This window comes from Colletotrichum navitas (assembly GCF_030913465.1).
Source record: "Colletotrichum navitas strain CBS 125086 chromosome Unknown LY79scaffold_10, whole genome shotgun sequence".
NCBI classification, from domain to species: domain Eukaryota; kingdom Fungi; phylum Ascomycota; class Sordariomycetes; order Glomerellales; family Glomerellaceae; genus Colletotrichum; species Colletotrichum navitas.
The window spans coordinates 254,274-280,968 of record NW_026850556.1 but is presented as its reverse complement, the minus strand read 5'-3'; the positions used below and the strand labels follow the sequence as shown (position 1 = coordinate 280,968).

At 54.2% G+C, this 26,695-nt stretch overlaps 7 protein-coding genes across 7 annotated transcripts; 5 read left to right on the top strand and 2 right to left on the bottom strand.

Moving 5' to 3' along the window:
* Nucleotides 1–1,349: 1,349 nt before the first annotated feature.
* On the top strand, nt 1,350–4,885 carry LY79DRAFT_508532 (uncharacterized protein; the record flags this gene model as incomplete). The annotated part of the gene is made up of 3 exons (XM_060553953.1): nt 1,350–1,807; nt 1,870–2,646; nt 2,731–4,885. 3 exons carry the CDS (start codon nt 1,350–1,352, stop codon nt 4,883–4,885), a joined length of 3,390 nt encoding a protein of 1,129 aa, XP_060417690.1.
* A 1,755-nt stretch (nt 4,886–6,640) lies between these two features.
* LY79DRAFT_587715 (2OG-Fe(II) oxygenase superfamily protein) lies at nt 6,641–10,261 on the top strand (the record flags this gene model as incomplete). Its single annotated transcript, XM_060560808.1, has 6 exons — nt 6,641–7,326; nt 7,380–8,124; nt 8,183–8,215; nt 8,268–8,653; nt 8,715–8,945; nt 8,998–10,261. 6 exons carry the CDS (start codon nt 6,641–6,643, stop codon nt 10,259–10,261), a joined length of 3,345 nt encoding a protein of 1,114 aa, XP_060417689.1.
* A 799-nt stretch (nt 10,262–11,060) lies between these two features.
* Nucleotides 11,061–14,641, bottom strand: LY79DRAFT_667016 (RecF/RecN/SMC N terminal domain-containing protein; the record flags this gene model as incomplete). The annotated part of the gene is made up of 5 exons (XM_060563308.1): nt 11,061–11,430; nt 11,499–12,234; nt 12,290–12,362; nt 12,413–13,303; nt 13,355–14,641. The coding sequence occupies 5 exons, from the start codon at nt 14,639–14,641 to the stop codon at nt 11,061–11,063; spliced, it is 3,357 nt and encodes a 1,118-aa protein (XP_060417688.1).
* A 1,071-nt stretch (nt 14,642–15,712) lies between these two features.
* On the top strand, nt 15,713–20,383 carry LY79DRAFT_625879 (uncharacterized protein). Its single transcript, XM_060562101.1, has 5 exons — nt 15,713–16,657; nt 16,710–17,429; nt 17,482–19,229; nt 19,290–19,598; nt 19,664–20,383. The coding sequence occupies exons 1-5, from the start codon at nt 16,005–16,007 to the stop codon at nt 19,882–19,884; spliced, it is 3,651 nt and encodes a 1,216-aa protein (XP_060417687.1). The 5' UTR covers nt 15,713–16,004; the 3' UTR covers nt 19,885–20,383.
* A 1,566-nt stretch (nt 20,384–21,949) lies between these two features.
* LY79DRAFT_33379 (uncharacterized protein) lies at nt 21,950–22,664 on the top strand. The gene has a single exon (XM_060552509.1). The coding sequence runs from the start codon at nt 22,077–22,079 to the stop codon at nt 22,578–22,580; it is 504 nt and encodes a 167-aa protein (XP_060417686.1). The 5' UTR covers nt 21,950–22,076; the 3' UTR covers nt 22,581–22,664.
* LY79DRAFT_33441 (malate synthase) lies at nt 22,446–25,133 on the top strand. Its single transcript, XM_060552518.1, has 7 exons — nt 22,446–22,586; nt 22,679–23,092; nt 23,171–23,748; nt 23,822–23,979; nt 24,059–24,301; nt 24,380–24,610; nt 24,853–25,133. Exons 2-7 carry the CDS (start codon nt 22,732–22,734, stop codon nt 24,908–24,910), a joined length of 1,629 nt encoding a protein of 542 aa, XP_060417685.1. The 5' UTR covers nt 22,446–22,586; nt 22,679–22,731; the 3' UTR covers nt 24,911–25,133.
* A 170-nt stretch (nt 25,134–25,303) lies between these two features.
* On the bottom strand, nt 25,304–26,131 carry LY79DRAFT_33323 (uncharacterized protein). The gene is made up of 2 exons (XM_060552508.1): nt 26,097–26,131; nt 25,304–25,977 (listed from the first exon to the last, which is right to left on the bottom strand). The coding sequence occupies exon 2, from the start codon at nt 25,827–25,829 to the stop codon at nt 25,356–25,358; it is 474 nt and encodes a 157-aa protein (XP_060417684.1). The 5' UTR covers nt 25,830–25,977; nt 26,097–26,131; the 3' UTR covers nt 25,304–25,355.
* Nucleotides 26,132–26,695: the final 564 nt, after the last annotated feature.

Below are 26,695 nucleotides of genomic sequence, written 5' to 3'. Positions count from 1 at the left end.
AGACGAAATACCATATCTAACCCGCATCCCGTCCAGTCGTCCATCCATCACCACCCATCCATCCGTAAAAAGAACCGTTGCCGGCACTGTCTGCACTGTCGTAGGTGTCCTGACCAGCATGCTGCGCAGAGTACACGGTACCCAGGTCGTCGTCTCCTCCCCCTCTTTACCTTTGACCTTGACCTTCATCTTACCTCACCCGTCTCGTCTCGTCTCGTCCGTCTTTGTGTCTCGCCTCCGCCTTTGCTGGGGACTCGATGCAAGTTGATGCCGCTACACCCTTACGGATCCTCGTCCACACACACCAACCTTACACTACAGTACCTGGTGGCTCTCTGATCTCTCCTCTCTTTCTCATCCATCATCCACCAAAGTACGTATCCAAGGCGTATGCCACTGCAGCCCTGCATGGGCCAACAGCGACGCCTGTCTTGGAACTTGGAATAGCCCCGCCCATTCGCTGCCGCAGGCGGTACTTTGTCCCTTTTCCGCTATACCCCAACCCACCTTGCGCGTCTCAAACCATGTACGTCGTCACCGTCAGTTCCACCTCCTGGTTTCCTGTTGGTCTTCTCTGTCTGTCTGTCCGTCTTCCTTCCAGATGCCATCTGAGGCCCATTCCTGCATCTTCCATCCGTCCAATCCTCTCAGACAGATACCTGTTCCCGCATGCAAGGCCTGGCAAACCTGCACAACTCGCCACTGATCCCGGCGACTGACTCTTGGAAGCCCGGGCATTACATTCCCTTGGGTGGAGTTGACGAAATCGATAGACGCTCGCTGGTGCGTAAATGCTCGGGCCTGTACCGCCTATGCTTTTAATTACGCCTATCTCTCCACCTCTTACCACTACAATCATTCTCCCTTCGTGCTGGTCTCCGCTGGTGATCTATTAGACCCCTCCAACACCCCCTTTCCCTTCATCTTATCATTGATCGCGTCGGGCCCTGTTCTGCCTTTAACCACTTCTTTTTGGTTCTCATTTTATCTTCAGCAGGCACAGGTCACAGCCGGTCCACACACACACACATAAATACACGTCAGGTCATTCCGCCGACCCTCACCGCAACAGAGGATCGTAATAATATAATCAACCACACCAAGATCCGGACACACGACGATACGCTGAGAACATTTCGCGCGGCATGGCAGCTTCAACCTCATTCTCGTAACAAACGTTTTCTCTCGGCTGGCCGCGACCTTTAGCCCCGCCATCCGTTTTTATCTTCCGAGTCGCCCGAATTGCATTGTGTGTGTGTGTATGCGTGTGTGAGCGTGCCACGCGCTGTAACATCTTCCACGATCAGGGCGCAGCAACAAGGCACTATCGGGCCCGGCTCTGTGACAAAATGGGCAACACACATTCGATCGTGTCACCACACTACGAAGAGGACCATGTCGAAAGCAACAACAGGAGATCGCCTCACAAGTTGTCGAAACCGAGAGTTGGTAACCATGGCCGTTCTGGATCCTCCAGTCTTCCACCCTCCCGATCCAACTCGCAGGCCTTCCGAGCGCACTCGCCAGCGCCATCACCGGTGCAGGCGTTGAGCGAGTCGCAAGCCAGTGCACCTGCCGCAGCTGAAGAGCCTTCTCCTGCCGCCAAGCCTGAGCCAAGACCAACGAAGAACTGGAAGAGGAGGGCCAGTCTGTTTCGATCCAAGAGTTCTCAGGAACCAAGAACCGAAAGGCGCAGACACTCTGTAACAACGAGTCCTCCGCTCCCGGACAGGATGTCGAGGGCCAACTCCATGACTTGGGAAACCCAGCAAGATATGAATACTTCGAGGCAATTGCAAGTAGAAAGGTACAGTGTATTCTTGAGGACTTAAATCTGTGTGGTGCGACAGCTGACTCCTGACGATACAGTTGGCACATACCTGGAAACAGGCAATCCATCAACTATAACCTGATGTCGTACGAGTCGAGAAGGCTTCTTAATCTGACCGAGGATCTTACAGCCTGCGAGGAAGGCTCCATCATGTCCGAAAGCAAGTTCGAGGTATCGCCCAGTACGTGGAAGAGCTCTCATCCAACCCAGCCAGCCATCCCCAAGCTTCCGCGAGCCGATTCCGAGGTATCGCTCTACGCGCCAGTGCGGCGGCGTTCAATAATACAGACGCCAGGCCTTGCAACACGCTTACCGACGGACTATTCTGCGTCGAGGAGGTCGAGCTTGCGCCACAGTGTTGCGACCACGCCAGCGTGTGGGCATTCGCGACTCAACTCGATCGAATCGAGTACCTATCCCACACTACAACGCTTAACCGACTCTTTGACCGACTTTTTCTCCGAACCCGATTACATGCCTGCCCCATCAACAGAGCCGATTGAAAGGGCATTGACTCCTTCGGACATGGACTATCGGCCGCTCGGTACAATGAAGTTCGGGTCGCTGCGTATCACGAACGGAGCTGCCAGTCCCCTACCAAGTCCGGATTTGGAGCCCGAAGCCAAGGCTGAGGTGACGGAGAAGTTGAACGACGGAAAGGAAGAGCACTTCATTCGGGATGTTGAGCTGGGCGGGTCGCGTTCCGACGACAAGGATGTCGAGATGTCGGTGTCGGCAGTCCACGCGAGCACTGCTCTCAGTCCCATTAATACGTCTTTCCTTAGGATGGGGTCACGGAGCCAACGCCCCAATTCGTTAGTAGTCTCCCTTGCCAATTCGTGCAGAAGACGCCATTTTATGTAAGGCACGGTGAGACGGCTTATGCTGACTCCCTTTAGACCGCTGAGTCCCGAGTTACAAACCACTTCCAAGCACACTGCTCTGGAAGACGAGCTTTTCGAAGACGATGATGTGCAACTGGAGTACTCCGCCGAAGTTCTGACTGTCAGGAACGACCCGAATGCGAAACCCAGTTTGGAGCGGCTGCGCTCTGAACAATCCAAGAGGACTTCCCAGGCAATTGTCCGCACTGATAGCGGGGTTGTTGCCAGCCCAACCATTGAGCAGCCGAAACTGCTCTCTAAGGCGGATTCCGGCTATAGCTCGAATGTCTCGCTTAGGTCATTCCATGCCAAGCAGTCTGCTGCGAAGGGCGGCCAGCGTCGCTGTGCCGCATCCGACGATTCGGGTGACGAACAGTCGGAGGGCGCCGTATCCCCGACTGCTGCTGTCGCCAACAAAAGCCCAACCGCTGGCCCTTCCAACGCCGACGATGGACTTGCTACTGGCCACACGCAACCGTCATCCTCTACTTCTCCATCTCCGCAGCCCAATGGCGATTTTGTTATTCCTCCCAAAAGCCCCACCGCCTCGTCGCCCAAGTTCTTCTTCAACCTCAATACCGGCCATTCTTTCCGCAAAGATCGAAAGGGTCCTGTGACAATTGACAGCGCCAAACCGGCCAAGGAGGGGCCTACGTCGCCTCAGTCCATCCCCTCGGGCGACGCTAGCCCCGACAAACCGACCTCCGTTTTGAGCATCGGAACCGGCTCGCAACGCGTAGGCAAGTTCCAAAGGTTCATGAATGGGTCCAGCCTGCGAGGGCCGCCTGCCGTCCACACGACGCACCCTTCTGACAAGCCGGTGCCCTCTGTGCCCCAGGACGTGCAGGTGAAACTCGGCCAACACTCTGAGCGGTTCCCAACAGCGACCACACGATTGACTCTCCGCCCTCAGGCCAGCAAAGACACGCTCAACACCATCATGAGTGTCGGCAGTGTTTTCCCCGGTCACGCTGATGCCAACCAAGGGCCTCTGCTTCCGGCTGATGTCAGTCAGGTGACCAAGGATCCTGTTGCTGAAACACCTAAGCCTCTCCAGAATCCCAAGTCGCCCATGCGCCGATCTTTTCAGTCGGTGCCAGCCTCCATCGCTCACGCTGCAGTCTCTGTATTGCCTCGGCTTCCCATCATTCGCAAACCGCTTCCTCGCACTCCCAAGGCCGGAAAGGAGTTCACTGGAGAGGCGAATGCAGATGAGATTCAGGTCGGTTTTGAGTCAGATAACACTGCCATGGGCAATGTTGGCGATAGTGACGGTAATGGTGCTTTCTATCAGGCCTTCCTGGCGCTGCCTAGTCAGCAACCGGCCCATTCATCGCGCGAACGGACCATGACACTGACGGCGGAAATGGAGCGCGGAATGAGAAGGTCATTCTATCCCGCTGAACCGACGTCTCCAACCCCACAACAGCCCGTTTTGCGTGCCCCGCGACACTCGCAAGTTTTGGATGTGACGGCCAAGAGGAGGTCATCGCCGCCGATCAGTCTCCATACCCGGAACAGCAAGAATACCCGAAAGCAGGCCCCGCGGCCCAAGTCTGCGCACTCCAGCCAAATGACTCCGTTGACGAGAAGGCCGGCCTTTCCTCAAGAGGTCAGTCACGAAATCATTCACAGCTACCCATCGACATCGGCGGCAGCGCTGGACGATGCGCTCTCTGCACCACCGATTCCCCCGATGAGCCCTCGAAGAGGCATGGCGATGCTCGAGCAACGGTACGCTATGCGTCACATGAGCGTCGAGAACAAGTGGCGTCCAACCAATGGCTGGAGTGCCGATTGTAGCCAAGGCGTTCGCCCGGTCACGCAGGAGTCGGCTACATCAGCTGGGCACCAATCGCAGCAGCAGCCGCCGCCGCAACAGCTGCTTCGTCATCGGTCAAGTTATGACAGCTACAGCCAGCACCGTGGGCCTGTGGCTCGGGGGCCCGCTGCTGCTCCTCAGGGCGACGGGTACTACCAGCAGCAACTTATGGAGATTCAACAACAGCAATGGCAGCAGCAGAGACGCAACTCTTCCGACGCTGTTCAACCGGGTCTCTCTCGGGGCCACATCCGCAGCCGGAGTATGCATGCCAACGGCCACCCGCCTTTTCGCGTACTGCACAGTTACAACTCGCCTGCCTACCGCAACGTCCCCATCTGGGGTTGAGCGGTCTACAGCATGCAGGCAGTAACTATCTTTCCATTGTTCGTGACGGCCAGCTCTATTACGTGGAATATCCTCAGGAAAGAGAATCATTTGTAGCGACAAGCGAGCCTGCACCACTCGGCGTTACCCTGCGCCTTTTCTGTTGATATTTCCTCTGTACGATTTCTCCGGCATACACAACCGACGTTCGGACCACAGCTCTGACGTCTTAGCATGGGCTTGCGACCACCTGTTGAATGGCCGACGGGTTTTTCTTTCTTTTCTCTTTTGTTTCATTTTTCACTTTCCCCTCTGCTCGCATAGCATACACACAACGCAAATCATGGATATACCCTTTGGGAAGAGAAGGGGGCCTAACGAAATACGGATATATCGGCCAATGACTTTTTTTTTTTTTTTTTTTTTGAATACCCACCACTAAACAAGGAAAAGCAGGTGATGGGCGGCATCACAGTACACGACATGACTTTTATCGGTTCGAGTTTTAGGTATCGGGGAAATTGGGAGTTCTTTATTTATTACGGAATACCCTTGAGAATGGTCATGGTCTTTGGGTATCTTTTTTGTAACAGGTTTGGGTCGAAAGGGTAACGGTCTAGGTAGAGATAGGTACGAAATAAGGGAATCTACCGGCAAAATGGGCCAACCCGGAGCTGCTTACGGTCTCGCGAAAGATTGCAGGACGGCCACGATTTTGGCACGGCCGCTTTTAGACGAATACAATAATATTCGCCACTCATCCTGGAGTTTCCACCTCCTGTAATTATCGTACGTGAAGAATGTGACACCCCGCCGTTGCTGATCACACATCCTCACCTTGCTCGGGAGCGGGTTTCCCGGTCATAACGTTCGTGGCCCTCTGTCCACTCGAAGATGCAGCAAGGCACATGCTTGTTCCACCCCATGAGTCGTATTCACCGGTAACCCCAGGCTGATCTGGACCCGAAGATACGGAACGCGTTGCGGGCCCCCGCCGGCGGCAGTCCGCCGTCCGGAAGCGCACGAGACCATCGCCGCCGCGACAGCTGACTACGCGCTCGGGCTGGGGTCGCTCCCTGGATCTTTTGCGGCTGCAGCGGCTGCAGCGGCTGCCATCGCGGTCCCCACGTGAACCCGGCGCTCTGCCTCAGCCAGTCGCCGCTCAAAGAGCAAGACACCTTGTCGTTCAATAGTCTACGGTCGTAAAAGTACTCGGTCCAGACTTTAGGTCATCCTGGTGGGGCCGAATAATCGGTGGGGCCAGAGATAGGGTGGCGTCGGATGTTCCCGCTTGCATTTAGCCACGTATGGAGTAGCGGCAGCGATATGTTTTTTCCTTTTCTTTAATCAGGTAGATAACGATCGATTCGCGAAACAAATCGATGACATTCTTTTCTGTTTCTTTTTAACTTTCTTTTTTCTTTTCTCTTTTTTCCATTTCACGGTACGAATACGAATTGGGAAATCAAAAATGTAGGTGTGAGGATGGAGTCCCATGCGGTATAATCTAATGTCTGCCAGGGTAGGCGTTGTCGGGAACAGGGGCTGCACAGTAAACAAGTTAAGGTGGTTATCGAGGTTCCTTGCACAGTATCCGTACAGCTAACTATGAATACCTGGCGCATCAGGATAAATTCCTGACGCGTCACGTCCATTCTCCAAGCCATCAAAAAAAAAATTTGTGCAAACGTTGATGATCTCATTCCAGCTGTTCCGCATCCTTTGTGAGGCACAATATCTGCTGGAAGGCCAGAAGCCGGAATGGACACCGATAAGATGGAAATGGCAACTGCCCCTTCTGCCGAGCCCTCACGGAATCCTCAGGAGGCAACTGCACCCGCGATTGGTATTGAGTCTGAGGGCATCACGACTAAAGTACCAGCAATTGAGGCACCTGCCACCGGGCCCACCCGAGATGCTAATTTGGCCAACCTTGCGGAAGCTGCTCAGAGCTTCGGGACTTCCAAGCAACCTAACGGGAATCAACGAGCCGTCGAGAGTGACGACGACGATATAGCCTCCAATACTAGCAGCGCGTTAAGCACAGAGGCTTGGAGATCCGGGTCCTTCGAAAGCGACCTCCTGAATGCGCTGGATAACGTTCAGACGCAGGGCTCTTTCGCCTCATTTCACTCGCTGAAGCGCGTAGACCCGGACCTCTTCGTGCACGATGTCGGGCCAATCATTTTGCCGCTACAGGAACCACAGATCCGACATATCATCGAGAAGGCCATCCAGGCGCCCTTTGGTAAGGGGAGTCAGACCATCGTTGACACAAAGGTGCGAAACACGTGGGAGGTGGATCCGAAGCACTTTGAGTTGCGTAGCCCCCGCTGGGGAACCGACCTCCAGAGGATTTGTGCCATCGTCGCCGGCGACATGGGCATCAGGTCGTCGGTCACCGCGGAGCTGTACAGGCTGCTGGTTTACGAGAAAGGGGCCATGTTCAAGGCCCATACCGAGTACGTAGTGGGCAGATGCGCGGAACGGTGCACCGGCTGACTCTGTTTCACAGCTCCGAAAAGTGCCCCGGCATGTTCGGGACGCTTGTCATCTGTCTCCCCTCGCCGCACGAGGGAGGCGATGTGGTTGTGAAGCATGCCGGCCTGACGAAGACGTTCAAGACATCCAAGGTCGACCAGTCCTTTGCCTGCTGGTACTCCGACGTCCAGCATGAGGTTCTGCCTGTCACGCATGGCTACCGTGTCGTTCTCACGTACAACCTCACGATCGACCAGGCAGCTGAGCGGCCGTCCGCCGGGCTTTTGCGAAGCGAGACATGCATGCTGCGGCACACCCTGATGAGGTGGCTGTGCACCGGAGCTGGGAGTGAGGAGGTGAGCCATGTCTACTACGGCTTAGACCACGAGTATACGGAGGCGAACATCTCTTTGAAAGCTCTGAAGGGGCGAGATCTGGCCGTCGTACAGACTCTGCAGAAACTCGCGTCTGAGCTTGGGTTCGATGTGCTCCTGGCCCTGACGGAGAAGATGGAGATGGGTTCAGCAGAACCCCATGGCTACGATCCTCGCTATGACACTTATAAGCCCTCACGCCGTCAACTCGAAGAAGACGAGATGGCGCCTCATGAAATTGACGAAGTCTATGATGCGGAACTCACCGTCAAGGTGATCGTGGACCTAGACGGGCGTCCCATCATTCGCAATATAGCGCTGGAGCAGGATAGTTGTCTTCAAGCCGATGATTTCTTTGAAGGTGTTAGTCGAAAGGAGGAGTTTGAAGGGTTTACGGGTAATTCGGTGAGTTGCATTCGAATGACGCTAAACTTGCCGAGCATGCTGAGAAGTGAATCTTGAGGGAGCTACAGCTACCCACTGGTACTGTGTGACGGTAGGTATCCCCAAAGACTGTTTCCGGGACGCTTGGTTAATGACGAGCGCAGGCGGTACTGATCATCCGGCGCGATAAGACTAACCAGTTCCTCACCGAATCTATCGACACGGGCTCATATCATAGTGCCGCGAATATCAAACTCCTGCTGGCCTACCTCGCGGATTCGATACTGAAGGACGCGCGCAACAAGGAATCAGCTTTCAACACGCTCAAGGATGTTTGGACAAGGACCAGTGCCCTGACCGGAGTAGCCAGACCGGAAATGGACATCAATACCATCAGCAAAATGCTGCGAGCTGCCATTCGAATGGATCAGTGGGAGTTCTTTGAGAGCATGGCTGGAAACATTCGCGGTAACTTACCCTTTGAGTACTACATGTGGCTCCGTGAGCAGGTTAGCGAAGGCAAAGTACCATTTGACAAGCTCAAAACTGGGTACGTTCCGTCTATGCCTGCGGTGTGAGAGGGTCGTGCTAACCATGTATGCATTCGACAGCTTGGCCTTCAACGTTCTCGGAGGCAGACTTTTCTTCCACGTATGTACCGCCTTAGAACTGTTCGCTCCGGCTGATCAGCCATTGACCGAAGAGATTCGGCAATGGGTGCGAGAGACCCTCGTCAGAGGCCTGATAGCCTCTACTGAGTCTGCTTGTCTCACGTGCCATGATGGTACGTCGATAGTCTCAAGCGTGAAGAAGTATGCCTACTTCGACTGGCTTTCCTCTGTGTACGTACCGTGAGATTACTTGATCTTGACCTGGAGCTCACTCCTTCTACAGCGTCATGCCCCTCATCGAAGATCGGTTCATCACGCCGGCATTTACCACCGAGTTCTTGGCAACGTTGTTTAACTACGCCGTGAAAAATGATTTTCCAGCCAAGAAAGCATTGGAGCTGTACAAACGAGTTGCGAAAGGCTTTGTGGAAAACTTGGACTTTAGCAAGATCCACGGCACCCAGACTGAGGAGCAGATCCCAAAGGCACCAAGGCACAGCTATGGTCAAACGACGCCAGAGTCCAACATCGTTGCCTACAATCATCTAGCCGTGACTCCCGCCGCCCTAGCCAGTCTCTTCTACGGTCTCATAAAGGTGAGCAGACCACCACACGACGACCCGGTCATGCCGCTGGCCATAAAACTCGTCAGCTTCTCGCCGAAGATGCGGTCTGCCGACTTCGATCCACTATGGATTCCCTTCCTACAGGAACTCATAACCGTTCTCGAAAAACTAAAGATACCTTTCAACACACCACGCTACCAGCAAATATTTGGTGCCGTGCTTGAGTCCTACCGCGATAATTACATTGGCCAGAAGCCGATAACCCAGACTTCGGCGCTTCACGGTGGCATGCACGTCCACGCGCGGTCGTGCTGCGCCTGCCTCAATTGTCGTATACTAAACCGGTTCCTCGAGAACCCTGACGAATACGTCCGCCGGTTCTCCGTCAATAAGAAGACGCGGTATCATCTGCACCAGGAGATTGAGCGGAACGGCATACAGTGCTCACATGAGACCGAGCGCAATTGGCCGACAGAAACGCTGGTCGTCACGAAGCTGAGAGGAATGGAGGAGAGAAAGTACGCGGAAAGGCAGAAGCGGGCGGCCGAGAGATTCCAGGAGTTTGACCAGACGAAGCTGGGGCTGTTGCTCGGTGAGGACTATCCTGCTATCGCCCAGGGCCTGTGGAAGCGGCCTGTGAATCTGGCATCGGAACGTGGAGGGTCCACGCACACACCGGCGGCGGGCCCGCCGCAGCCCGGAACCATGCCGGGGCTGAGACCGACCGCTGCCATGCCCGGTATTCTGTCACCAGCCAACGTACCGGTGTCTGGGTCTTTCAATGCTCTCACTACTGCCCCTGTGATGGCCTCAACCAGAGTTGTCGCGCCGACGAACCCAAGCGGTCTGTCGCAGCCATTGCCCAGTCGTGGGACTACAACTCTAGCGACAGGAGCACCGGCTCCTCCTCTGCAACTGACTACGTTTCCGCCAAGAGTTTTCAAACGAAAAGCCGAGCCAGAGATAATCGATCTGACTTAGTTAGTCGTTCGGATTATAAAGGCTCAAATGGCAATAATGTATTAGAAAATCGGCACACCCTCGAATATCATCGTAAGATAGTGACGGCTTGAACATGAGCGTTTTGTATTATTATTATTCACAACAACCAAAAGCATCTGTCAGTATATTTTTCAGGATTCCAAGCAGGCCGAGTAGTCTCCACGGCTCATTTCAAGATGACGAGAGAAATTGTGATGGTGCGATGCCCAACGAGGCGGGTCCAAAAGAGAGGGGCTTTGGAATGCCCTTCAGGAATGTCCTCTTCTACACTGCCACGTTTGACTAAACTAGGCAGCCGGTTTTAGATATCGGGGGAGACGGCCCGCGTGACTTCTTTCGCCGACCTTTCCCTCGAGTCGCGCATTCCCGTTCGAGGCGTGAACTCAAACAGACGGCATGGCATGGGGGACCGCCGCGGTTGGATTCCTTCGGGCCAGACCGTCAACACGACAGGGGACACTGCAGCCTTGAGATTTTTCGCGTTGGACTGAGCAGAATGCCCTCTAAATCGTCATCAAGTATAAAAATAACAACGTCAAACGTTTGCTGACTATGGATGGGTCTCGGAAGAGACTACCCTGCCAGATATGTTGCTACACCTTGAGCAGGAGCTCTTTGTAGATGCTTCCATGTCATATGAAAATCGTTTATGTCGGACCGCGACCCCAGGGTATCGTCACTGAATGATACCTGTCCCAAAAGACGCCAAAACTCCACCAGGAAAACCGACCCACGTATACCTACTCGTTCGCCCTGGTACTGCCAACACCTCATCTCCCTACGCGCCAGCCGCGACGCGTTTGTGTATCTTCAAGCAACGGGCAAAGTCGAGCTTCTTACCGTCCTTGGGCATGTGCGTTCCGCTGGCAATGCAGAGCACGCGCATACGCGGGTCGTACCGCAGGCCGGTGAGCAACTTGGGTGTAATGAGGAAGTATTGCGACGTGTGCTCGCGACACGCAATTTCGACCATACGCTCGTGCACCATACGTTCGTTACGAGGATCCATGCCTTGATTGATCTCGTCAACCACACGGAAGGGCGACTGGGCCATGGACTGGAGGGCCATGAGGTAAAAGATGGTGGAGACGGCTCGCTCGCCTCCAGATTGGCGGTGCTGGTTGAGCTGCTGAAGCGTCTCGTTCTCTCTGCGTGCTTGTTAGAAAAAATGAACCTGCACGCCGAGCACTAGACGTTGGGGGAGTGGAAGATTTACCTAAACTTCACCATGATGTCCAGGGCCCACTGATCAAAGTCTTCGTCTTTGTGGATCCGAATCTCGCCGGCGCAGTTGATCTGCTCAAAGTTGTAGCTGAAGGCATCGCTAATCTTGCCGACAAGCTCATCAAGCTTCGGCTCCCACTTTTCGCGAATCTTTGTGATTTGGCGATTCAGGTGGTCCAGCTTAGTTGTCGATGCCTCCATCTTCGAGCGTAACTTCTCAATCTCTCGGGCCCGCTTTTCGAATTCACGCAAAGCACCCGGGTTAGCGACTTGGATGAGCTCGATCCCGGCTTGTCTGGCAGCGATTTCATTGTCAATGTCCTCAACCGTCTTGTTCCTTGCTAGGTCTTCGAGAAGGTCCTTTCGGGTCTCGTCTCTAGCAAAGATCTCGATCACCTTGCCTTGGGCTTCCTCGGCACGACGTCTGGCCCGCTGGGACTCCTCGCTAAATGCGATAATGTTTCGCTTTTCTTCTTCTAGCATCTGCAACAGCTCAGTGTTCCTGGCCTTGAGGCCCTGAACGTCGGACTTGGCCTCGATTTCACGGATTTGGGCCTCAAGAAGCATCTCCTGTGCCGTTCGAATGACTGCAATGGCTGCATGATGCTGCAGGGTGGCCTTGGCCTTGTGCACAATGGCGTTGTCCAAGTCGAAGCTGAGTTGTACATTGGCTGCTCTCGCCTCTTCGACTTCTTTCTTCTTCTGATCCAAGGCCCTCTTTTCGTTTTCTACGCGAATATTAGTTTTCCCGTCACCATGCATATGGGGTAGGATCCTACGCACCCAGTTTGACAGGAATACCCTGGTAGGCGTTGTGGGCTTTCTGGAGCTCGTTCTTCCTTTCTCTGAGCAATTTCTGCGCGCTTGATTAGTCTGATGATCGTGCTCATGCAGAGAACGCCTTACCAGATCGTCGTTGATCTCTTTCTTGGTGTTGGCGAACCCAGCCATCTGTTCCCGGATCTCTGTGTTTTTGGCTTTCAAGGTGTCGTACTCAGCTTCGATCTCACTGATCTTACGCCGAATTTCGTTCTTTTCTGCCTCATCGACCGGCTGGTCTGTCCAGAACATGCCTTTCTGGATACCCCTAGTCATAGTCGAGACGGCGCCGGGCCCAAGATCCTTACGTCGAGACACTCTGTACAGCTGCCGACCTGTCGCCCAGCTGTTGATGACTTCTCCTTGGGCAATGCGCTCGTACTGGGCGTCGTTGACATCTTTCAGCGCAATTCCCGAAGCATGGAGCTTCTTTTCGTTGCAGAGCATCGCAAGGATAGGTTCCGGCCCAGCCAGCATATCAAGCGCGAATGCGTCAAGTCCGCACGCGCTGAGCTCTTCCCGGGACAACCTGGGCCGAAACTCGTCCAGCGGTCTAAGAATCGAGCGGACATTGACAGAAAGACTCAGCTCCTTGTACAAGTAATGACTGAGCTTTTTATGGTCCTCGCGAGTTTGCGCCGTGAAGCAGAGGAAGTCGTCGTTGTGCAGGAGTGCCTGGATCTGATCCGAATAACGCTCATCTTTGACGGAACAACAGAGGGCGGGTGGCCCGAAGACTTCCTTTTCGAACATGCTGGCGTTCTCCTGGAGCCAAAGATAACCTTTGGCCACATCGGGCCATTTTTTCTGGATGAAATTGATAACCTGGCCCTGCTGAGAGTCAAGCCCTTCAAGCTCTTTCATAAGCGTGTTTTTCGCTTGAATCTTGGCGTGGCCCTGTTCTTTGATCTCTCGTATTTTGCCCTCAACTTGGCGTTGGTCAGCCTCGAGTTCTCGGAGCTGGTGTTCCTTCTCTCGCTGCGTAAATCGTCAGTACAGCCTACAGAGATCCAAGGGAACGACACTTACGATTTGGGAATTGTGTTCTTGAGCGTTGAACTCGGGGGGCTTGTTCTTCTTTTGGTTCTCTAGAACCCCTATTCTACTTCGAATCTTGCCTAGTTCTTGCTTCTTGGCCTCAAAACTCTTCCGGTTGGTCTCGATGTTCGCCTCTACCGTCTTGACCTGCTCATCGGCATCCTCGATGCGATTGAGGGCTGTATCTGCACCGGCTTCTGCTCGCCGCAATAAATCTTTGCGTCTGCGAACCACGGTCGCCACTACTTCGTGGTACTGTTGTTTCCGGTTAACCGCCTGGAGAGATGGCGCGGCCTCTTGCTCAAGCTTTTGCAAATTCTTCTGAGCGAGCTTTTCGAGTTTCTTCTTTTCTTTGTAGAGCGCTTTGGACTCAAGGTAGTCGGCTACGGCCCGAGCGTCAGTGAGGTCAGCGATCTGTTGATGTGCCTCTTCTATTTCGCGTAGCCGATCAACATCCTGCTGCATGTCGTTCTGCCGATCCTCGAGCTGCTTCAAATGGTCGGCTGCCGAGTCGGAGCCACGCTGTAGTTCTTTCTGGTCCTTGTGCAAGTCCTGGAGGCTCTTTTGCCAATCCAACATCTCCTGTGGCGCAGCGGCACGCAAAGTCTCGTGTAACAAGTCGACAGGCGTAGCGGATGCGAACTCGACAACTCGGTCTTGTGGCAGGAATTGGCAGAGGTTGTCGACCTGGATCTTGAGGTCACTCATGAGGATCTGGATCGTTTTGTGTGTAGTATCCTTGCCGTTCAGCCACCATTTCTGACTGTTTCGCTCACGATCGATCTGTACTCGAACAACATGGTGGTATCTGTCTTGAGGACGGCGCTGTAGCTCAATCTCGATGATGGCAGAAGACTTGCCATGCTTGACAAACTCCTTCACATTACCGGCCCGGCCGAGGTGCTTCGGGCTGAAGCCGAGGCCCAGACAGATGGCGCAGACGAGCGAACTCTTTCCCGTTCCGTTGGGTCCGATGACCATGTTGAGATTCGGTCCAGGGAAGAATTCTGCCATTTCGTATGTGACAAAATTCTCGACTTTGACGCGGCGGATGGCGCCAGGCGAAAAGCCGTCTTTGTCGAAGTGGTCAGTCTTTCCGTTCACGCCGTTGACATGATTTCCATTTCCTGAGTCTTCTTCGTCGTCGTCGTTGTCAATTTCGTCATCACGACGTCCCAGGCGAGGTCGCTTCGGTCCTTCAGACGCATCAGAGCGGTCATCTGAATCGTCGTCCTCCAGATCACGTCGCCTCCGGCGACCTGAGGGACGAGAAGACATCTTGATATTATTGCCAAGGGCCAATAGCAAGGCAAAAAAATAATAATAATGGCGGCCTGGGCTACGGTTGAGTCGGAATTAGATGGATGCGGTATGTGTCGTCGCTTTTCGCATCATCTACGTTTGGTGAATGGGCAACGTAGGCAGCTCGGTTCGTGGTTAAGTGCGACGCGAGGGAAACTAATTTAGACGCGTCGGGACTGTTCTCACCGTGTCCCTCCCTCCACGTTAAGCCATCAATTATGTAAGCGCGCGGTTTGCTTGAGTGGCGGGGTCGATCGGTGGGGCTCAGCTAGCAGCTCCAGTAGGAACTCCATCCCTTCCACGCCGGTTGGTGATCCGTTGTCCAATGCGACCAACGGCGCCTCTGAGATTGTACGTCGCCCGGCGGCCCACACCTTCAGGAATGTTTTCTGACACCCGATGAAACCTACCTATCATGTCGTTCTTTCCGGCACGTACCAATGTCGGAGAATTCTGGTCTTCCAAAAGCAGATCCTTGATAGAGCATGGAGAGCAAGCGTGACTGCAAGATTACAATATGATTGTGTGTGGATAAATGGATGGGTCAACACACACATGTGATGATTTAACATATATTCACGATACATTCTTTCGAAAGTACACTCGGCATTTTCTTGGGTGGGGGGGGTTAAGGTAGGTAAAAGGAATATATGATGACGTCTGAAGCAGAAGGTAGGCCTACTTAGGAAACCCTCATCGTGGTCTGCTTCGTTCCTTCCCTCTGTCTGGTGAGAAGTTCTACCAGTTGGATGCTAGCGGATCAACAGCATTCCAACTGCACTGGCAGTACGGATCGTGATACCCGCTGAGACCTCGTAGCTGCCCGTACTCGTCCCTTCAACGGCTCTCGAAGTCATTAGCGGGAAGGGGGCAACGTTTGCCCAATGCCTGCCTCCCTTCGATCCTTCTCTCCCCCCCTCCCCCCATCCAACTGCCTCACCTGCCCCGACGCTCTGGCTCCCACTTGCATTCCGTTACCTCGCCACAACAGTTGCCAGTTGCCTTAAGTCTCCACGTCTCGCTTCTCAGCAATCACCCTGAAAGCCACGCTTCCTTTCCTTTCTCTCAACTTCACCAACCAATCCACGTTACACTCTTTTTCTCTCCCTTTCTCTCTGTAATTTCTGGCTTTTTGGCAACCGGTCTATTCAAATTCCATCCATTCGTTGAGATCCTGGCCTTCATCACTCTCTCTCTTTCCTCACTCGCTTAACCCATTCAGGATTCTTATCCCCCCTGTCAAAACATCTCCCATTTTCAAATCGACACTCAAGATCACCCAACTGGTGCTACCCAAACCCGACCATGTTTTGACTGCGATCACAAATTTGCTGCCGACATGTCCGAAACTGGCCGGCCGAGGGCATCTAATGCCCGGGCTCCTCTCGCCGATGCTACTCAGCGTATCAATAATGCTTCATCCAAAATTCCCGTCAAGCCTTACAAGCCACGCGACAAAGCTGTCAGCAGATCGAGTCACGCAGCTTCCTCAGATCGTCGACGCTATGTCGATGAACATGACTTGCCCGTTTCAGGTGCGAGGGCGAACGCTGCCTCCAGTTCACGCAATCCTGCTGTGGCAAGAGCAAGGGCATCCCACGAGACCGACTCATCGAAGCGCATGTCACAGGCCTCTCAGGCTTCCACTGCTCCATCGAGCAAAAGAAGCAGCGGTTACGCTTACAAGACACATATCGGACCCTGGTTGCTAGGAAAGACTCTTGGAAAGGGCTCATCCGCCCGTGTGAGGCTCTGCAAGCACCGCATATCCGGGGAGTTGGCTGCCGTCAAAATTGTCCCCAAGAAAACAGCTTACTTGATTCAAGCTGGCAGTCTCGCCGAGCTTCACGATTATGACGACAGCCTGCCCGAAAGAATCAACGGCGAGATGCGCGTGCCTCTGTCAATCGAGAGAGAGGTGGCCATCTTGAAGCTAGTCGACCACCCAAACGTTATGAAGGTTTATGATATTTGGGAAAATCGTTCAGAAATGTAAGTCGCCATAGTGCTAAACCTTGGGCCATACCTTCTGACCGAGGAATAGTTATCTGGTACTCGAGTATGTCGAACAGGGCGACCTATTCGACTACATCAATACCAACGGCCGTTTCTCGGAGGAGAACGCTATGTTCATCTTCCGACAGATGATGAGCGCTCTTCAATACTGCCATTCCTTCAACATTTGCCATCGCGACCTCAAGCCTGAAAACATTCTACTGAAAGCCGGCAATAAAGTCAAAATTGCCGACTTTGGCATGGCCGCCTTACACCAATCATCAGATCATCGACTTGAAACAGCTTGCGGTAGCCCTCACTATGCTGCCCCGGAGCTTCTGAAGCACAAACATTACCGCGGGGACAAAGCAGACATCTGGTCCTTGGGCGTTATTCTCTACGCCCTTCTGGCCGCATGTCTACCTTTCGATGACCCAGACATCGGAGCCTTGCTGCAGAAGACCAAGAGAGGAACATACGAGATACCCGATTTCTTGAGTGCAGAGGCCAAAGACCTCATTCGCCGTATGCTCGTGGCCAATCCTGACACCAGAATCAGTATCAAGGAGATGTGGCAGCACCCCCTGATTCGCAAGTACAACCATCTCGATGACCTCAGCCACAGCGGCCAGCTCCACGACCTTCGCAAGGAATTTCACTACACCCCCTTGAAGCCTCATGAAGTCGATCCCCATCTAGTCAGACAGCTTCGGTCTCTGTGGCACATGCTCACTGAGCATCAGATAAAATTGAAGTTGATGGATTCTGCGTATGTGGCTATCCGGGTTGTACTTTTTGTAAATTCAACTAATAATGTCCAGGAAAAACGACCAGAAACTCTTTTATTGGCTTCTTTACAATTACCGTCAGAAGCAGCTTGAGAACTTTCTCCCCGAACTTTCTCAGTCACCCAGCGATTATCATCATCTCCACGAACCTGTCTGGAAGAAACGAGTGTCGACAGTGGAGTTCAACCAGCCAAGAGCAGATGGCACTGGCAGAAGTGTCTCACGTTTCACAGTCATTTCGCACGTTGCAGAAACCGACGACGGTACTGTTCAGAGCTACGATCCATACAACTCGAGTCGACCGATGCGAGGCAATTCTCAGGCCAGTCATGCCAAGATTGTGGTTCACCGTACCCGTCGGGCATCCATGAAGCGAGAAAACACCCAGACATCACAGCTGTCACGTATCAGGACAGGATCGACGCTGCGTCATTCACGGGTCAACTCCCAGCGAACAAACAACACTGGCCGTTTCCAATCACCTCGAAGCTCTATGAACTCCCTTCATAGCAGCAGACCGGGAACCTCTTATGCCCGGCCAGCTTCTCGTCATAAGAGAGGTGTTGACTTTTCTCAAATCAGAAAGAAGTCTGCCGATCTGTACGTAGAAAAGCATCGCCGAGGAGTCCCCGATGTCGACGAAGACAACGAAACCCTCGAGAGATCCAAGTCTCCGACAAGGCCCCCGGGACACATCCCCGTCATGGACAGACCCAGACCGAAACTCAAAGTGGTGAAGCCACGAGATCCTGCAGTAATAGTCAACGAGGAGGTGCGCAACTTCAGCAACAGCATCGCCAAGGATTGTGACGAAGCCTTTAACAGCTTCATGAGCGCCGAGGATTCGAGCAATATGTGTTTGAATGAACGTGGTGGCATAAAGAGGGACGCCACAGGCTTGTCTTTTGGACAACCGAGACCATCGACCGAGGCCTCGAATAACCCGTACCACCCATGGGACACCCGGCCCTTGCCCCCGTTGCCGCCCCATGGGTCGGTACAATCCCCGAAATCTTTAATCGAGAGAACCGTAATGTCCCATGACCATACCAAGGATGAACAGCAGCACTCTGGTCGTGTTGGAAAGTTCGTGGATCAAGTCAACCGCTTGGCCTTCCCTGTGTTGTTACCTAAGCAAGACCGTCGCACCGTGTCTGCACCCCCTCAGGAACAGCATGGCAAGACAGCGAGTCGCTTGCCAGCTATTAATGAGAGCGGAAGAGATTCGGACTCTTCATATCATTGGGGCGAGAACGACAAGAACAGGATTGTGTCTGCGCCACCAAAGACACCTGGTGGCCAAACTGACAAGGACGGCCTGGATTACTCGGTTCGGGCAGGCCAGACAATTCGCGTGGTCAACTCGCCGAGCGCAACAAGTCCAGTCCCCAAGCCTCTAAACGTCCGGAAAAGGTCCGCAGAGCCAGCAGGCCACAGAGATCAGATCGACGAGCGCTACATTTATATGCACGGGGCATCGGGTATAGATGAGCCGCTGACTCCCTCCACTGCAACCCACAGTAGTGGGCCGACTAAGCAGAAGAAGTCGTCGTGGTTCAAGCGTACTTCGAAAGAAAGCACTTCTAGAGAGGGTAGCATTCACACCGAAGCAACCCAGGAAACACAGGCGTACAGTATGACGACCCAGTCCACAGCCCCGAGCCGTTCGGAAACGAAGTTTCACGAGCCACCTCCGCCAATGGCGGTCAAGAAGAAGGGTTTCGGTTTACTCTTCTGGAGGAGCAACAAAGTCAAGCCGGAAATCAAAATGGAGATCGTCGGTATGCACAATATCCGAAACTTTGAGGTGGTAGAGCTCGGACAACTGACATCTTTTACAGGCCCAGAGTGTGAGGAGTCGTCTTCTCCGAATCGCCGACAAGCTGTTCAACACAAGACCGGCCGACAGTCGGCTAAGGGCTACAAAGACTCGGATAAAGGTTTGCGAACCATCGAAGTTCATCAGAACTGGCTTGCCCGACTATTTGGGGTCAAACCAGCAACGAGACACATGTGCATGATCATATCGCGGAAGCGAGCTCGGCAGGAACTTGTGGTTCTCCTCAAAGGCTGGCGACGTTACGGCATGGGAGATATTCAGGTCGACAAGGAGAGAAACATTGTGTTTGCCCGTGTTGGGGCTGAGAATTGTGAGTCTTGCCGAACGACATTGGCATAATGTCCAGGAGTTCTCCCATTGGCTAACCTTGCCCAGACTTAGGCATAAAAGAGGTCGCATTTGCCGCGGAAATTATGACCGTGATCGAGCACGGGAAGAAGGGGCCGCTTTGCATTGTGCGATTAACTCAGGAGCGCGGAGCGGCAAGCAGCTTCCATATGGTGGTGGACACGATTTGGCAGGTGTTCGAATCGCGCGGCCTGCTTGTCGCCGACAAGTCCAAAGAGAAGATGATGATCAAAACGCTCAATTCCTGAGGATGGACGAGATTGCATTTGGCGTCAGAAGGTTGGCAGCGATGTTCCATTTTTGGTGGCCGGATTGGGAGGTTGCTCGACTGAGGAGGGCCAGCCAGTGGCCCTCAGGCTATGCTTATTTTTTTCTTTCTTTTCATTTGTTACACACTCTCACCAGACATGATATGCCTGGACTCAGAGCATTGACTGGGCACATACTTGGCGGGCAAGACTTGATTATTATTGAGACACAGGGTTACGGCTCGACATACAAAGTCTCACGAGCATTTGACGGGCAGGAAGACGGCAGATGGATATTGATGTTGTTGGATGGCTTGCCTTGCATCATTCATGGCTGTGGCTTGCATTAATAGTTTGGACGGACTGGATGACGACCAGACGGGTGAAAGGACGGACAAGCCAGGAGACACCGTCCAGGGTCTGGTCGGGACAGAGAAGTGAAGAAGGCATTGTTTATAGAGTCAAGTTGTTTAGGTACCTCAAAAGTTGATTGCTAAGGAAGGTTAGAGACTTGCGTGTTTCTCTCAAGTGCGACGGCAACGGCCGGAAACTGTCGGCATTCATGGGGACGCCGATTGGACTAGTAGCTTTGAGAGCAGACCTCGGCGGCTCGGTGACTCGGAATTACGTTACTCAGTGTACTAGACTAGACGCGGATAGCTCGAACACCGGGTATTATTAGGCTCTGCGTCATACACTGCGAGCACGACAAGTGGGCAGCGGGGGATGGATGCATGCGAAGGGGCGATTATGGAGGTTGGTGATGAGATGTGGTACAATAACCACCTGTCGCAAATTTCTCGCTGGGATCTTTTTACCTTCCATTTCTTTTTTGTCTTTTTCTTTCTTCTATCTTTCTCGTTCTTACCCTTTGTATTGATTCCTAGCGGAAAGTGGATTACGGTGCAATTTCAATTGGCTGGCAGCCCTTACACTAGGTACTACTACCGAGAGACCTTCAACTGCGGGCCGCCTCGTGGGATCCTCTTCAGCCGCCGTGGCCCTGGCCGGCGGCGACATGCGCATGTCCGCCGTGATCTTATCGCGGCCGGATCCGACGTCGGATTGGGGAACTGGAGCACCTCTGAGTTATCGAATCTGCGCAGAACTCCAAGAAGAATCGAGCTTTTTCTTTTTTCCTTTTGTCTTTTCTTTCTATACCTTGTTCCCCTTCACCTGATGGTTTCGAGTAAGAGCGTTTGCTCCGAGCAAGACTGTCGAGAGATCCGAGCCCAAGGACTGTGGAATCACCTGGCACTCCTGGTTTAGTGTTGCCTGCTTGCACTCCTAATGATTTCCCTTGCAAGTCTTATCGCCGTCCGACCCCACCATACATGCTTCCCCCTCTCGTCCGTGTTGCCCTCTGAACCAATGAGATTTTGCCAGGAGGCATTTCAATGAGGTCATTGGTAAGCGGTGTTGCTACAACGGTGGCAAGCGGGCAACTTACACGGCCTAGGAAAGGAGATCGTCAGTCAGCCTTTATGAGTAACAGAATAGAATGTACACAGGTGATCCTTCTTATGCCATGGGTTGATAGTTTGTGTCTGTCTCTTTGCCGTCCACTCAGCCAAGAGACATTGCTATCATGGAAGGCTGGCTGCGTGCTAATCAGGCGAAATCGCGGAGTAGATTTAGTTTTGTACGGTTGCGAGTACGGCTGAATGTGTCCAACTTGCTTCAAATTATCACTATCTCTTTCCTTTTGTTGTTTCTGTGGTCAGCTGCTCGGGGAGGCCTCGAGCTTTGGCTCGAGGTGGTCGAGTCCTGGCTGAAGCTGCGACGGAATGCTTGGTACATTCCTTCCAGCGAGGCGGGCGAGCACATGCAAAGTTGCCGCGCTGGCTGGCTTTGTCAGGATAAGGTATTCGGCCTCTTACGGTCCTCTGGTTTCATGCTGCAGCTTCCCCACACTTTCACAAGCTTCCCCGTAGCGTAGCACCACCGCCTCTAACTTTTTTCGTCTCCCTTTGACAAGGCTTCCTTTGTAACCCGATCTTCTCCAACAGAACAGGGCGACGCGACGCTTGGGTCTTCTCCTCTTTCCCCGCTGTCCGGCTCTTGAGCTCTCCCTCCACCCGAACTAGCCCGATTACTGCCGACGACAATGGACGGACGGGAGGGATGCTGGCTGCTTCTGGTTCCTCGACGACGCTCTCCCCCCACCCCGGGCCCTGGCAACCCAGAAAGACATGGACGGGATCGCTACTACTACTACTACTACCCAGTACATCGCTCACGATGACACAAATACCTGCCCTGTCGGTGCAGATACCCACCTGTTTGCATGTACCTCGCGTGGGGCCGTCAAGGTTCCCAAGGGTCCCTTTTGCCTCTATACTACGCTTGTTCTCGGCTCTGCGCATGCATCATTGCCAACCCATGTCATGTCACGGTTGCGCGCCAGCCAACCCCTCGACTCGCTCGTCTGTGCCGAGCTTGCGACAGTACTCGTCGAGGTCCATCGCTTCTCTCTTGACCATTGCACAGCGCCTACATATCACTTTCTCGTCACCCCATCCCAAGTCGTCCGTCTTCCTCTCCCTCGTCTACTTCCTCTAGAACCTCGGCCTCTTTTCTTCATTCACAACGCCCTCTCCCAGAGCAATTGCCTTCCTCTTGAGGCTTCGAAGATACCCCCCACCAACCCAAATTCGTACAAGACGCTTACTCTAAACGTGCCGTCTCACGGCTAGAAACTTGTGAGCATTCCTCTTTCACGTGAAAGCACCCCTGCCACGACCCGAGGTGCTTCCGTAGACCAGCCGCTGACCGTAGACGACGATCCGAGTAGGGCGCGATTTACTTCGTAAACACCATCACCAAGATCCCGCACACACAACCAGAATGCCGTCCACCGAGTCCATCCTCCAGGGCGTCAACGTCCTGGGTACCGTCACGGACGCCCAGCGGAAGATCCTGACTCCCGACGCCCTCGCTTTTCTTGCCCTGCTGCACCGCTCCTTCAATGCCACCCGCAAGTCTCTACTCGAACGCCGCAAGGTCCGCCAGGCCGAGCTGGACCGCGGCATCCTTCCCGACTTCCTCCCCGAGACCAAGCACATCAGGGAGAACTCGACGTGGAAGGGTGCCCCGCCCGCCCCGGGCCTGGTCGACCGCAGGGTCGAGATCACCGGCCCGACCGACCGGAAGATGGTCGTCAATGCCCTGAACTCGGACGTCTGGACTTATATGGCTGACTTTGAGGGTGAGTCTGCGCCAATCCCCATTCCTTTTGCCAGCCCATTGATACTGGCCACTTCGGTGTGCTAACTCCCCACCGCAGACTCGAGCGCCCCGACGTGGGAGAACATGGTTAGCGGCCAGGTCAACCTCTATGATGCCAACCGTCGCCAGGTCGACTTCAAGCAAGGGCCCAAGGAGTACAAGCTACGTACCGACCGGACGCTGCCTACCCTGATCGTCCGCCCCCGCGGCTGGCACCTGGAGGAGAAGCACGTCACCGTCGACGGCGAGCCCATTTCTGGCTCCCTCTTCGACTTTGGCCTGTACTTCTACCACAACGCCCACCAGACGCTCAAGATCGGCATTGGCCCATACTTCTACCTCCCCAAGATGGAGTCCCATCTCGAGGCTCGCTTGTGGAACGACGTCTTCAACCTCGCCCAGGACTACGTCGGCCTGCCACGCGGCACCATCCGTGGCACCGTCCTGATCGAGACCATCCTGGCCGCCTTTGAGATGGACGAGATCATCTACGAGCTGAGAGACCACAGCTCCGGTCTCAACTGCGGTCGCTGGGACTACATCTTCAGCACCATTAAGAAGTTCAGGAACAACTCCAACTTCGTCCTGCCGGACCGCAGCGCCGTGACTATGACGGTACCCTTTATGGACGCCTACGTCAGTGGACTTTCCGCCCGTCGTGTCTGTTTGTGAGAGGGTGAGAGAAATGTTAGACTAACATTTTGCGCAGGTCAAGCTCCTCATCCAGACCTGCCACAAGAGAGGCGTTCACGCCATGGGCGGTATGGCTGCCCAGATTCCCATCAAGGACGATAAGGCCGCCAACGACAAGGCCATGGAGGGCGTTCGCGCCGACAAGCTACGCGAAGTGCGCGCCGGCCACGATGGGTGAGTTCGTTTCTCGCTTGCTTACTGCCTCGTGCTTCCTCGTCACAGGGGCCAGCAGCCACTGACACCAACATTGCAGAACCTGGGTCGCCCACCCCGCCCTGGCGGCCATCGCCTCCGAAGTCTTCAACAAGAACATGCCGACGCCCAACCAGCTGTTCGTCCGCCGCGAGGACGTCAGGATCGGCCAAAACGACCTGCTCAACATGAACGTCCCCGGCAAGATCACCGAGGAGGGCATCAAGAAGAACCTCAACATCGGTCTCGGCTACATGGAGGCCTGGATCCGCGGCGTCGGTTGCGTCCCCATTAACTACCTCATGTAAGTCCAAACCCCCCAAGAGCAACGCACCGCGCGAAGCGACTGCGCAGAAGGAGACTTACCCATACCCCACCACAGGGAGGATGCCGCCACCGCCGAGGTCTCTCGCTCTCAGCTCTGGCAATGGGTGAAGCACGGCGTGTCCACGGCCGAGGGCAAGAAGGTCGACAAGGCCTACGCCCTCAAGCTCCTCAAGGAGTCAGCCGACGAGCTGTCCAGCAAGGCGCCCAAGGGCAATAAATTCCACCTTGCCGCGCAGTACTTTGCCGGCCAGGTCACCGGGGAGGACTACGCCGATTTCCTGACCACGTAAGTTTCTTCCACGCTCTCATCTCCATCCCTTCACCCCTCAATTCACCCGTTCATCCATCCACGCTGCCCATCCTACGTCGACACGTCGCCACATCGCCACCGCTCGGCGGTCGGGGCTTGATTGCTTTTCGTCGGCGTTCCCGACTTGAGTGGCTTATCGCGCCTTCGGAGATTGTCCATCTCGAAGCCCCGGGCCTTTGATGAGACGCCGGTTGGGCTGACGAATCACTTTTTCACAGTCTGCTGTACAACGAGATCACCACCGTCGGCAACGCACGCCCCGCTGCCAAGTTGTAAGCTGTTGGACGAGGAGAAGGAGGAGAAGCAGGAGCTAGTCAACAAGTTTTAGCTTAGGGGAATAACGAGACTCCACGCTTGCAATATGCGATGCGTGTTGGAACGTCTGGTCCACAAATCACAACCCATCCACTGGGGTTGGTTCAGGAAAGGGGGATCAAGTTCGGGAATGAGTCGAGAATGTATGTTTCACCGATGGATGGGTCTCGGGGGAAGAGTGGGAGGCAAAAAAACAAATCGTTTGGATCACCACGTTTGTTGCGACGGGGGAGGGGGGAGATTGACGGCTACGATGTGGGAAATCTGTTCTTGTATTGGCCTATAAGTGTACAGACAGAATGAATGCAGATCAAGATCTTTCTTTCTTTCTCATGCATATACCCCCCCCCGTCGTCTCCTCCCCTTTTAAATGACGACTCTACCAGATATCTGTTCCAAGGCGTACTTAGACCGCCGTTCGCCCCGAGGTCTCGGAGTCCTCCAACACCCTCTCCCCACCAATGGTGCAGAGAAGGCTGCTCTGTGGCTTCGGGCGTGGGCTTGACGGGGTTCCTTTGGTTGGCCAGGAGGGGCCCCTCTGTGGCTTCGTGGCTTCGTGGTTACGCGGAGATGCAGCAGCAGCAGCAAGATTTTCTCCGCGGACACGGGAGGCAAAGGACGGGTTTCTTAGCTGTTTAGGTCTAGGTTTTTGATGATGAACGATGAGACGGGCCGATCGCGAGGGCTTGCCCTCGCGACCATCGACCCCCAACGACGCTTCCAAGGGGTAGGTGTATTGACCAAGGAAACACCACCGTGTGAACTGGTGGGCTGTGCGCCCTCGATTGTGTGTGTGTGGGTGTGTGTGAGTGAGTGAGTGTATGTGATCTGCCGATAAAAAAAAAAAAACAAGAAAGGCCACCCAGATGGACGGCCACATCGTGATTGGATCCTACATGCCGCGCGCGCCTCGCGCTTCGCTCACTTGCTCGGCGGCGTTACCTCCGAGGAGCGTCAATGACGTCTTGCGTTGGCACAGGGCTAGAGTGGACGACGGTTCTGACCGTAGCACGATCTGTTGGGAAGCGCTAAAGAGTGTCATTCACGGACGGGGTCGGCCGGACATCGGGTACCCGCCGGAAGCGGGCCCGTGGCCGAAGTGGTACATGTTAAGCGGGGGATATCGCGCAAGTGATGATCCGCTTACCTAGTTGGCATGCCTTTGCGGGTTGGGATGCCGTCCGGGAGGAGGTGAATAATGCCCGATTGCCTCTATCGTTGCTATTCTATCATATCGACAGGTCACAACGGGTTGTTTCAGTGCATGGCGGGATGGTCGGGCCCTCCAGGCGATGAGTGAGACAGCCCGTGACCCGCAGAGGGAGGCTGATGGAAGTGCCGGCCTAGGACGGGCTACCTTACGAGCATGGAGCGGGCCGTCTGGGCGAAGGTGAAGTCGTTTGGGTTGAGAGGCTCTGTCCTACCGTGTTCTTATTCGGCTGGTGAGGTATCAGCCAACGTTGGAGGAGTGATGCTTTCTTGTCTTCATGGGGGTGAGGGATCTAGAATATCCATGGAGGTGGGGAGTCTTGGCTGGTCGTACGATCGGGGCTTTCTTTTAGGAGGATCCAATCGCCCCAGTCTTCTTCGCCATCTTCAAAAAGGAGCTTCGAGATGCTTGGCTCGACCTCAGCCAATGCTGATCTGTGGGGGGAGGGTGGGAGGGCGTGTGTGTGTCGATATGCCCATGCCGAGGATTGCCATCGTTGGGAGGGAGCTCAGTTCCCTCGCCCAGTGTTCGCATCA